The 12,663-nt window shown below is 39.7% G+C and overlaps 1 protein-coding gene across 1 annotated transcript; it reads left to right on the top strand.

Annotated features, from left to right (window-relative positions):
* Positions 1-208: 208 nt before the first annotated feature.
* LOC128094731 (olfactory receptor 4D11-like) lies at positions 209-1,144 on the top strand. Its single transcript, XM_052713233.1, has one exon. It carries the CDS (start codon positions 209-211, stop codon positions 1,142-1,144), a length of 936 nt encoding a protein of 311 aa, XP_052569193.1.
* The last annotated feature ends 11,519 nt before the right edge of the window (positions 1,145-12,663 follow it).

Below are 12,663 nucleotides of genomic sequence, written 5' to 3' on the forward strand. Positions count from 1 at the left end.
AACTACAACTTGTACTAATGATAGAACTGAGGCAAGTAAGCTCAAGTGCTTTTCCCAAGTTCCAGAGCAAGTTCCTGATGAACATGCTACAGTGACAAAGTACATATCTGTGCACATTCTATCTCTCTAGGATACAAACCTTACTTTATTGTTTCAGTAATTCTAGAATTTCCTTTACAGGTGTACACAGAGGAAGAAATGTCATTCAATGGCACTGAGAAATCATACCAAGGTGACTGAATTTATTTTTTGTGGCCTTACCCAATCTCAAGAACTGAGTTTACTCTTGTTTTTCTTTTTATCTATGGTTTACATAACAACTGTGTTAGCAAATGTCACCATCATGGTCACGGTGACCTGGGAGTCCCGCCTCCACACTCCTATGTACTTCCTGCTTCGTAACCTCTCTGTCTTAGACATCTGTTTCTCCTCCATCACTATTCCAAAGGTCCTAGTAGACCTTCTCTCAAGAAGAAAGACCATCTCCTTCAATGGCTGCTTTACACAGATCTTTTTCTTCCACCTGCTTGGTGGGGCAGACATTTTCTCCCTCTCTGTGATGGCGTTTGATCGTTACATGGCCATCTTCAAGCCCCTGCACTATGTGACTATCATGAGTAAGGGGCGGTGCACAGCCCTCATTGTGGCTTCCTGGGTGGGTGGCTTTGTTCACTCCATTGTGCAGATTTATCTATTGCTCCCACTCCCCTTCTGTGGACCCAATGTTGTTGATGGTTTCTACTGCGATGTCCCACAGGTTCTCAAACTTGCCTGCACTGACACCTTTGATCTTGAACTCCTGATGATTTCAAATAATGGCCTGATCACTACACTATGGTTTGTTCTTCTTCTTGTATCCTACACAGTCATCTTGACAATGCTGAGGTCACACACAGGGGAGGGGAAGAGAAAAGCCATTTCCACCTGCACCTCCCACATCACCGTGGTCACCCTGCACTTTGTGCCCTGCATCTATGTCTATGCCCGGCCTTTCACTGCCCTCCCCATGGACAGAGCTGTTTCAGTCACCCTAAATAGCATTGTCCCTGTCCTAAACCCAATGATCTACACCTTGAGGAACCAGGAGATGAAGTCAGCCATGAAGAGACTCAAAAAAAGACTCATACTTTCTGAGGTAGAATAGTTCCATAACTGATTGTGGAAATATAATTGAGTCCTTTTTTTTTTTTACATTGGGACTTCTCTATACACAATCAAGTATAGTAATATGGCATGTTTATGAAAGATCTGACTCATAAAAATCATTTGTAAACATGGACTTCAGTACCAAGTTAAGCAAGAAGAATATATCCCATGAAGGGAGACTGACAGAAAACAAGGAATAAACATGAACTATAATAGAAGTGCTGGGTCACCTATCAAAGGTTGCCAATCAAGGGTTTGATTTGAGACATATAGGGGTTAACAGGGTCATTTGTCTCAAAATTGCAGGTCTCTAGCACATATGTCTCCATTTATTGGCAATTATTCTATGACTTTGGGGGTTCTGCTATGAGTTAAACACTGTTGGTAATTTTGGCCTTCCTTTTTAAGTCAATACACAGTTGTTTTAAAAGGTTTTTAAAGATTTCCTGCTGCCATTCATTCCCTATGACTCTGAAAATTGACTGTGAACTTGACTTGCAGTCTGCCTTTGTAAAACTTTGATATATAAATACATAAATGGCAAGAGTCTGTAACTACTTATTTTACATTTAACATCCACCTTATGACTTGAGTGTTTGAAAAAATAAAAACATATCTAACACAATAAATAAATATTTTGTTTTTCTTATGTATGCTGCTTTGTGACTTCCTTTACCATGGCATATTAAAATACAATAAAGTTGTCAATTAACAGGTATAATTATCCTTTATAATTCCGATATCTAAATAGAACCCAACCCATTTACTTATAGTAAATTTCAATTGAATTTGTGAAATGGAAGAATCAAAGACTTGTAAAAATTGATTTCAAACTAGTCAGTCTTAACCCTTTCCTATTTTGAGGGTTGGTGTTGACTTTTTGACACATGGTATTATTTTTAGCCCAGGGTGGCCTGGAACACACTGAGGCCCAAGCTACCCTCAAACTCACAGTAACTGTTCTGTCTCAGCCTCTCAGGTGCATGGATCATGGGTGTCAAAAGTTAGACTCAAAAACTTTGTTAGACCCATGCCCACTATGGTATAATTACAACACAGTTAAATAGTGTTTGAAGAAATGTATTCATCCCAACTTTCAAACAGTCTATGTATTGAGTACAGAGGACCCTGAAAACTGAACTGCAGGTAATCATATACAGAAGAGCAAAACCCATTTCCTTATTCCTCCTTCTTGTATCCAGGAAGACTGAAGTAAAGGATCCACTGAAATATATCTAATTATTAGTACTAGAGGTGGTCATAACTGATAATAATATGCAACCCATATTAATTTCTCAAAGATAGATAAGCTTTGGAAATTATAATTTTTGAGAGCTAGAAGATAATACTGTACACATACTGCATGTTGCATTGTTTCCTTGCGGGAGCAGCTAAAACTAAAACACACCAATATTTCCATAGGAAGATGTGGGAGTAGTCCCAAGATGGATAAAAGTATATACAAAGATTATGTGTGAATTCATGCTATCTCAGATGAAATCATGACACAAAGTAAGAACAAGATTTACCAGCAAGAAATTATGTGTTAGAAAAATAAGATAAAAAAAGATAACATAAACGTGAAAGCTATGCATAGCTTTTTTAAATCTGAGTAAAAATGATACTAGAAGCAGAAAGTAGATTTATGGTAAGAATGAACCAAAATGTTTAGAAATGAAAATTATAATGAACTGAAAACTAAAAAGGGACACACATGGACAGAGACAGAACAATCAATACACTATAATGTGATTCATAGACACGGAGAAGAAAGCAAATGAATGTGATAAATGCTAAGTATGACAGAAGTTCCTGAAAAAATAATAGGAATGCAGAAATACCATTTCAAGAGATCATAGTTGAGATATGTCCATAACTGATGAGTTATACAGATGCTCAGATTCAAAATACATCAAAACAGAATACAAAAACTGAACTGAAATGAAAAATTCCCCATGAGTCAATTACACAATTAAGCGAGAAGAAAGAATTTTTTGAAAACATGGCCACTGAAATTGCACAATATGAACTTGCAAAACACAACTGCATTTAATCTCTAAAGAACCAAAATCTGGACCCTGATGCTCACTAGACAGTCAATCTACCATCTAGGCTCCTTCCACATCTTCTGTAATAGCTGTATTTCTTATTCTGAAATAGAATTAAATGAGGATCACAAAATACATTTCAGGACAGGAGTGTAGCTCAGCCATAGAGCATTTATCCAGCATGTTTGAAGCCCTCAGCTTGATTCCTAAAGTTGACAATAAAAACAAATAATTGTACATTAATCTCCATTGTGCATATTCTCTATTGTCTTTCCATGTATTCAATGAAAACTGTTGTACTAATGAGCTAATGTGTTTTGTGCTGCCTCCCGCAATCTCACTATATTAATTCCACTTTAGTCAGAGTGGCCACCTTCTTCCAAAAACTCCTAATTTTCACAGCTGGAGAGATGGCTGAGTGGTAAAGGGTACATACTGTATTTGCAGAGACCTGAGTATGTTCCCTAGATCCCATGTTGTCCAGGGGGATCCGAGGCCTCTAGCGTCCACATTTACCTGCATACACGAACATGCACATAACATGTAGTTAAATAAATAAATGTTTGTAAAGCTCATCATTCTCTCACTACCCTTTTAAAGATAATACATCATTGGGGCTAACAAGATGGCACAGTGAAGGGTGGGCACTAATCTTGCAGAGGACCTGAGCTCTGTTCTCAGCACCAACATTAGATAGCTCACAGAGTCCTATCACTTGAGCTCCACATGGATATGACGCTGTCTTCCAGATTCCACAGGCACCTACACTCACTTATGTGCACAATTCATAATCTTAAAAAAAAACCTTAAAAAGAAATAATATTTGCAAGTATGCCATGGTCCAGCCTCAGCTCAGGCTCAGAACCTGAGATAGAGAAGGGGCCTCGGCACAAATAAAAATTCTGACCACCAAGTAGATTGCACTCAAGTGCCCAGAACAGCTCAAGTGTCTTTACACTTGAACAGAGATTTTTCTACCAGGCTTCATGAACAGTTTTATCATTTTACTTTAAGAAATACATCATACTTTAACAAATACATTGTGATTATTAAGAAAGGCCCCATTGTTCCTTTTTATGCTTCCCCAAATACATGTTCCCACCCCCTACATAGCCTTATTCTAGACACAGAGTTCAGCATTTTTTCAGTCTTAACTAAATATCCAGTCACACACTTCCTGCTCTCGCTGCACTTATGTCAGCTATCAGTGACTTGCAGTTACAAAGTTAAAAAGTAATAAACATGGGTACAATGCTCTAAGAACAACAATATTCAACCCCAAACAATTCTTTCATGTCTGCAAGATATGCAGTTCCCTTGTCTACAAAAGGTTCCCATGTCTCAAGCTCTCTGTGAAAGGCAGACTTCAGTAAGGCACTCTTTGCCTATCTCACTGTATCATAATTCTTTCACCAGTATAAGCTCCTGTGAGTGGTAAAGACGGATCTATCCCCCCATATTTTACATTACATTTTTTCCATTGGATCATACTAAACCCTATCATTGATTTTATATGTTTGGTGTCTAGGAAACTTACTCTCAACAGTTGGCACTATGTATATTCTTGAGGCTTTTTCACTATTCTATGTATGCATGCCTTACTCTCCTTTCTAGAACTGTGAGATATGTGTAATGTTCCAAGTGTTGTTTTCTCATGTGCGCCTAATTGTCTCTATTGAGTCAGAAAAGCTCCCAGAATTAGGAGTTGTAGTTAGTAATTCTAGGTAAGAAATTTGAGAAACATTAGCCCCTGATGAATCTTAGAGGAAAAAATATTCTAGAAAGAGCAGAATTTCCGGGGGAATTACAGCTGTTGCATGTGTGACTGACAAAGTGAAACTAAAAATTGCCCAAAGAATCACCAATATAATGAGAAAGAAAAGAGCCTGCAAGCTACATAAATTTTGCAAATTCATACACTGTACCATGGACTACTGGTCCTTGCCAAGTGAGAGTCCATTTCCACACGTGCCTTGCCCCGAGAAAACCCATTGGACAGGTAGTCATATGCTGATCTGAGACTAAGCTGCACAGCTCTGAAACAAGTATTCATTGCAAAGAGTCATTGGTCTGCTTCGAGGCTTCCATGATGAGATTTTTTTCCTTTTTTTTTTTCTTTTTTCTCTTAAATTTTATTAGGGGTATGCTGCAAGAGCAAAGGGCAGATATGAAGTGACAGGAATGAATGGGATAGAGATGCATGATGTGAAAGACACAAAGAATATATAAAAAGAAAGTTGTTTTTTTTTTACTTGAGGAATTTTTTTATTACCTACATTCTGTATCATCACACTGTATGCCTTACATACACATGATAAGATTTATGTCAAATCAAGAATACAAAGCAAAACAAAATTTCTTCAAATCATAGGTGGTGTTTCCATATCACAATGGAAATATTTTATGTTCTTCTGCTCTGTGATAGTCCAACATAGATGCAAACTAAGAAAAGTTCAAATTGTTACATAAGTCAAATACGAAACTCTAATTATCCTAAAATATAATATCTAAATTATATAGTATGATAAAGTTCAACAGATATTTTAGAAACATCATGCTTCCACAAAACATTGTTTGTTAATTAGTTCAATAATTTGGTGTTTCTATGATATCTCAGAATTAGCATATTCTTTAGCAACAGAACATCTTTACTCTGTATGTACATAACATTATACACCAGAGTTTTTGCATAGAACTTTTTATCTCTGAATTTCTCAAAGTGTATATTAAAGGATTCAGCATGGGTGTGAAAACTGTAAAGAAAACAGTAATGAATTTATCAATAGGAAAATTGGACACAGGTCTAACATACATGAAAATACAGGGAACAAAAAAGAGAACCACCACAGTGATGTGAGAGCTGCAGGTGGACAGGGCTTTGCGCCTCCCTTCCTGACTGTGACTCTTTTTTTTATTTTATTTTATAATTTAATTTAATTTTACATATCAGCCATGGATTCCCTTGTTCTCCCACCTCCCGCCCCGCTCCCACCTTCCCCCCAGTCCATTCTCCATTCCCATCTCCTCCATGGCAAAGACTGCCCTGAGGATTGAGTTCAATATGGTAGATTCAGTCCAGACAGGTCCAGTCCCCTCCTCCCAGGCTGAGCCAAGTGTCCCTGTATAAGCCCCAGGTTCCAAACAGCCAGCTCATGCACTGAGAACAGGACCCGGTCCCACTGCCTGGATGCCTCCCAAACAGATCAAGCTAATCAACTGTCTCACTTATCCAGAGGGCCTGATCCAGTTGGGGACCCCTCAGCCATTGGTTCATAGTTCATGTGTTTCCATTCCTTTGGCTATTTGTCCCTGTGCTTTATCCAACCTTGGTCTCAACAATTCTCGCTCATATAAACCCTCCTCTTTCTCGCTAATTGGACTCCCAGAGCTCCACCCAGAGCCTAGCCATGGATCTCTGCATCCAGATCCCTCAGTCGTTGGATGGGGTTTCTAGCACGACAATTAGGGTGTTTGGCCATCCCATCACCAGAGTAGGTCAGTTAGGGCTGTCTCTTGACCATTGCCAGCAGTCTGTTGTGGGGGTATCTTTGTGGATTTCTGTGGGCCTCTCTAGCACTTTGCTTCTTCCTATTCTCATGTGGTCTTCATTTACCATGGTCTCCTATTCCTTGTTCTCCCTCTCTGTTGTTGATCCAGCTGGGATCTCCCGCTCCCCCAAACTCTCTTTCCCTCGACCCTCGCCCTTCATTACCCCCACTCACGTCCAGGCTGTTCATGTAGATCTCTTCCATTTCTCCGTCATTGGGCAATCCCCGTGTCTTTCTTGGGGTCCTGTTTTCCAGGTAGCCTCCCTGGTGATGTGAGTAGCAGTCCAGTCATCCTTGTTCCACATCTAGTATCCTCTTATGAGTGAGTGCATACCATGTTTGTCTTTCTGAGTCTGGGTTACCTCACGCAGGATGATTTTTTTCTAGATCCAATCATTTGCCTGCAAACCTCATGATGTCATTGTTTTTCTCTGCTGAGTAGTATTCCATTGTGTGTATGTACCACATTTTGTTTATCCATTCTTCAGTTGAAGGGCATCTGGGTTGTTTCCATGTTCTGGCTATTACAAACAATGCTGATATGAACATAGCTGAGCAAGTGCTCTTGTGGTATGATTGAGCATTCCTTGGGTATATGCCCAGGAGTGGTATAGCTGGATCTTGGGGGAGATGGATTCCCAATTTTCTAAGAAAGCGCCATATTGATTTCCAAAGTGGTTGTACAAGCTTGCATTCCCACCAGCAGTGGAGGAGAGTTCCCCTAGCTCCACATCCTCTCCAGCATAAGGTGTCTTCAGTGTTTTTGACCTTAGCCACTCTGAAAGGCGTAAGGTGGTATCTCAGAGTTGTTTTGATTTGCATTTCCCTGATGATTAGGGATGTTGAGCAATTCCTTAAATGTCTTTCAGCCATTTGAGCTTCCTCTGTTGAGAATTCTCTGTTTAGTTCTATAGCCCATTTCTTAATTGGACTGTTGGGCATTTTGATGTCTAATTTCTTGAGTTCCTTATATATTCTGGATATCAGTCTTCCGTCAGATGCGGGGTTGGTGAAGACCTTTTCCCATTCTGTAGGCTGTCGCTTTGCCTTGTTGACCATATCCTTTGCTCTACAAAATCTTCTCAGTTTCAAGAGGTCCCATGGATTGATTGTTTCTCTCAGTGTCTGTGCTACTAGTGTTATATTTAGGAAGTGATCTCCTATGCCAATGCATTCAAGACTACTTCCTACTTTCTCTTCTATCAGGTTCAGAGTAGCTGGATCTATGTTGAGGTCTTTGATCCACTTGGACTTAAGTCTTGTGCACAGTGACAGATATGGATCTATTTACAGCCTTCTACATGTTGATATCCAGTTATGCCAGCACCATTTGTTGAAGATACTTTCTTTTTTCCATAGTATATTTTTGGCTTCTTTGTCAAAAATTATATGTTCATAGGTGTGCGTATTAATGTCAGGGTCTTCAATTCGATTCCATTGGTCCACATGTCAGTTTTTTATGCCAGTACCAAGCTGTTTTTATTACTGTAGCTCTATAGTAGAGCTTGAGGTCAGGGATCGTGATGCCTCCAGAGGTTGTTTTATTGTACAGGATTCTTTTGGCTATCCTGGGTTTTTTGTTTTTCCATATGAAGTTGAGTATTATTCTTTCCAGGTCTGTGAAGAATTGTGTTGATATTTTAATGGGGATTGCATTGAATCTGTAGATTGCTTTTGGTAAGATTGCCATTTTTACTCTGTTAATCCTGCCTATCCATGAGCATGGGAGCTCTTTCCATTTTCTGACATCTTCTTCAATTTCTTTTTTCAGGGACTTAAAGTTCTTCTCATATAGGTTCTTTACTTGCTTGGTTAGTGTTACCCCAAGGTATTTTATATCATTTGTGGCTGTTGTAAAGGGTGATGTATCTCTGATTTCCTTCTCAGCCTGTTTGTCAATTGCATATAGGAAGGCTATGGATTTTTTTGAGTTGATCTTGTATCCTGCTATGTTGCTGACTTTGTTGGCTTTAGTGTTTTCTTTGACTGATGAATCTATTTCTTCTACCGTATCTTCAACGCCAGAGATCTCTCTTCCATCTCTTGCATTCTGTTGGTTATACTTGCATCTGAAGTTCCCATTCATTTACTCAGATTTTCTATTTCCAGCATTCCCTCTGTTTGTGTCTTCTTCATTTTTTCTATTTCCCTTTTCAGGTCTTGGACTGTTTCCTTCATCTGTTACATTGCATTTTCATGATTTTCTTTCAGGTATTTATTGTTTTCTTCTGCTTTATTTGTCCTTTCCTCTGGTTTCTTATAGCATTCTTCCCATTTTTTGTTTGTCTTTTCCTCAATTTCATTTGTGATTTCTTCTATATAAGCCTCTACCCTCTTCATGATGTTATTCATAAGGTTGCTTTCTTCTGCTTCTTCCATTTTGTAATGTTCAGGTCTAGCTGTTGGAGGAGGGCTAGGTTCTGGTGATGCTGTATTGCTCTTCATTTTGTTGTATGTACTTCTGCCTTGACATCTGCCCATCTCCTTGTGGATTCGTTCTTGGTCTTATCAGCGCTCTTGGTCCAGACAGAGCTGACAGATTCAGGAAGCCTCTCTCTCTTGTCCAGATGGGAGCTCCAGGGCAGGATGGGTGCTGGGGGCTGGTCTCTAAGTCTCAGGAAGTGGCTGGGGTCTCGGGTGGATGGGCATGGGCGCAGGGCGTGGAGATTGTAGGGTCTGCCAGGAGTCTTGGAGAAGGGGAACCTTCCTGGTGGGGGTGGAGGGGATCCTGCCCGATGGCCAGAACCTGGGGCCAAGTTTGGCAGGTCTTCCCCGGAATGGCTGGTGCCCAGGGATGGGATCTAGGGACAGACCTCTCTGGGTCTCAAAAGAAAGTTTTTTTAAAGGAAGAATACATCACTAAGTAACTTTCTATTTTCAGCTCTGGTTTGTTTTGCTTATATTTTAATCATCTAAAATAAGTCCACAATTTTTTTTTTTTTTTTACTTTTTGAGACAGGATCTCTCTATGCAGTCCTGTCTGTCCTGGAACTCACTATGTCAAACAGGCTGGGCTTGAATTCACAGAGCTCCTCCTGCCTCTGCCTCCCAAGTGCTAGGATTAAAGTTGTGTGGCATCAAACCCAGCTAATTTAATTTATTTTAAAATACCTTTGACTTCCCACTAGAATGTCAAAGGGATATGCATTTGTCTCACTATCTCATTCTTAGTGCCTGGAGGTGTGTGGAAGCAGGAATTAATGATATGCTGAGTGCAGTAGGAGTCCTGTAGCTCAGGCTGGTCTCCATCTCGCAGTGCTGTGGAGGATGACCTTAATCTCCTGATCCTTCTTCTTCTACCTAGAGTGCTAGGATTACAGGTGTGAACCACCATCCTCAGTTTATGCCGTACTTGAAATTGAACCCAGGCCATCATATATGCTGGAGAGGTATTTTACCAACTGAGCTATACTCTCAGACTTCAGTAATGACATTATTGAATGAAAACTAGGTTTTACCTTTTCTGCATGCTGAATATAGGCTAGAGACTCCAGAGTTCTTATAACATTGCTAACTCCTTTCGTGGTTGAATGGCAGTTTCTGCTTTGTATTCATTTATTTATTCTTGTTCCAATTTTATTTTTATCTTCAAATTCCATTCTTATGTAACAAAATATATTGATATGTCTACTCAAATTCTTCTTCAGCAAGGTGTATTGCATGGCCCAAAGGCTCCTCTTACTGTTTTACTGTGCTTAATTTGTAAAACCACTAATCTCGTTGACAAGGGATCCAAGGGATGCCCTTGTCTCTTCTCCATGTACTGAGCCTACTCCTTTCTTCATAGCAGCTGTGTTCATTAAATACACCAGAGGATGTCTGGGAAAGAAAGGAAAAAGTCAACTAAGGGTTTGCTTAACCCTAGATTACTGAGATGGGACAGAGTTTGTGGCCCTAGAAATAGCAACAAGCAGGTCCAGGAGTCTCTACTGTTTTCTGCTTGATAAAAAGGGTCATGAGACCTCTAGAGGTCCAGTCTTTCTAACTTCTTCACAGCTTGTTTCTGGGGTACAGTGAAACATATTCAAATGTACTTTTTTCATGCTTTTGAAAACGTGAAAAAAGACCCCAGAAATATTTTAAATATATGGTTTAGCATGCTTTAACAGAGCAGAATAAGCTGAGAATAAGGGCATTTGATTGCTCTCCTGTCCTTAGATAAACTGAACATGGACTATGTAGTGGGGTTTTTCCCATAATAGGTCGCTGTTTCCTTACACATTAGTGTATCTGTTAGCAACAATATAATTACCATTGAAATTTCATCACCACCAGTGAAACTAGCTACTTTAATTCCACATCCTTGCCCAACAGTTACCCGCTACCTAGCTCTCATAATAGGCCAGAGACTAAGGGATCAGGCAGGACACAACACAGTTCCCAGTGCAAAATGTTGAATATACAAATCAAATAGTCTCTTCTATGGCCTCTAAGGAATTTGTACACCAGCCAAAATGTGTCAATGTGTGTGTGTGCATACATGCAAGCTTTGATAACATTTTAATGAATCCCATTGAAACCACATCATCAAATCAGTTACTGCTACTTCCCTGTCCAATGACATTCCCTTTGTCATTCTTACATTAAGCCTAAAGTTAAGGGATTTGAGATTAAGACAGGAATACTGTCCAAGTCCAAGAACCTTAAATAGGCAAATCCTTGAGTTTACCATCTCTCTCCTGAAAATGGAGCAAAGACACTGAAATCTTCTTTAATAGCACATCTTTTTTCAAGAAGTAATGTTGCATCCTGCACCAAATAGCATATGATTTTCACTTGAAGTTTTAGGATCAAAGATAATGGGTGAAGACATTGGCTATCTAGCACTAAGGTTGTGCGTGCTAAAATTAAGATGTTGTCATTGATTATGTTTAACAAAGTTGACTTTGAATATTTTCCAGGGATATCAGATATCTCAGACCAAGGATGGTCATCTCCCTGACAAACACAACAAAGGTGGGTGTCAAGTATTGGAAATACAGGTGTGTTTAAAAGGATGTAGAATTGTGGCACACTATATGTAAGTCATACGGAATTTGTTAAGAGTCTTTCAGTTGCTTACTGTGTGGCTGCTACACATTAAAACCAGTGTAAGAAGTTCCTGTCAAATGAGATTCTTCAGCCAGATGTTGTCAAATGCCACCATAAGGCAATATGTAAAACTATGTAGCCTGAAGTTAGAGGGGAGGGACAATGTGTCTCCATTCTGTTTCTATCTCCTACTGATTATGCAAGCCTGCTTGCATGAAATACAGACTTAGGAGGTAATAGGCTTAAATCACTCATTCATTTATCAAACAATGCCTAAGAACCGTGGACTGCAACAATAAAGCATGTATTAATGAGGTAATGAGGCAAGGAACTGTCTGGTAACCTGAAAAGTCCTTTCACTGCACACTCCCATACACTCACAGACTACACTGCTTTTTGTGCTCTCTGGGTGGCTGTGTCATTTCACCGCTGACTGGTGTTATTTTTCCACCTCTGCTATTCTTCCAGAGTGTGACAGTCTTTGTCTTCTTTAGGAACCCTTTCCATACCAACCCTAGAGAGAGCACAGCCGTGGTTACCACGGCTATGGATAGACTTAAATACTTGTATTTCCACCAAACCTAGCATTTCTCCAGAGTAAACCTTCACTGCACTATGTCTGTGTTGTGACTGTAAGTCCAAGCCCAACAGTGCTGTAAGCACCACCAAATGTGTGAGAAAGGACTGAAGGACTAAATGTGTACCTCTGAAATTCCTAGTCAACTCAGTGAGAGGAATGCAGTTGAGTCTCACTTGAGGTAGTCTGGCTCCATTTTCTGAACATGGTCTCTGCTGCACAGTCTTATGGGAACGCTTGCAGATGTTTAATACACTAGGCTAGTTTTTTGCTGACTTCAGATTTACCTGGAAACTTTACAATTGTTTAAACA

The sequence above is a fragment of the Peromyscus californicus genome, unplaced genomic scaffold, assembly GCF_007827085.1.
Source record: "Peromyscus californicus insignis strain IS unplaced genomic scaffold, ASM782708v3 Scaffold_4__1_contigs__length_199733344, whole genome shotgun sequence".
NCBI classification, from domain to species: domain Eukaryota; kingdom Metazoa; phylum Chordata; class Mammalia; order Rodentia; family Cricetidae; genus Peromyscus; species Peromyscus californicus.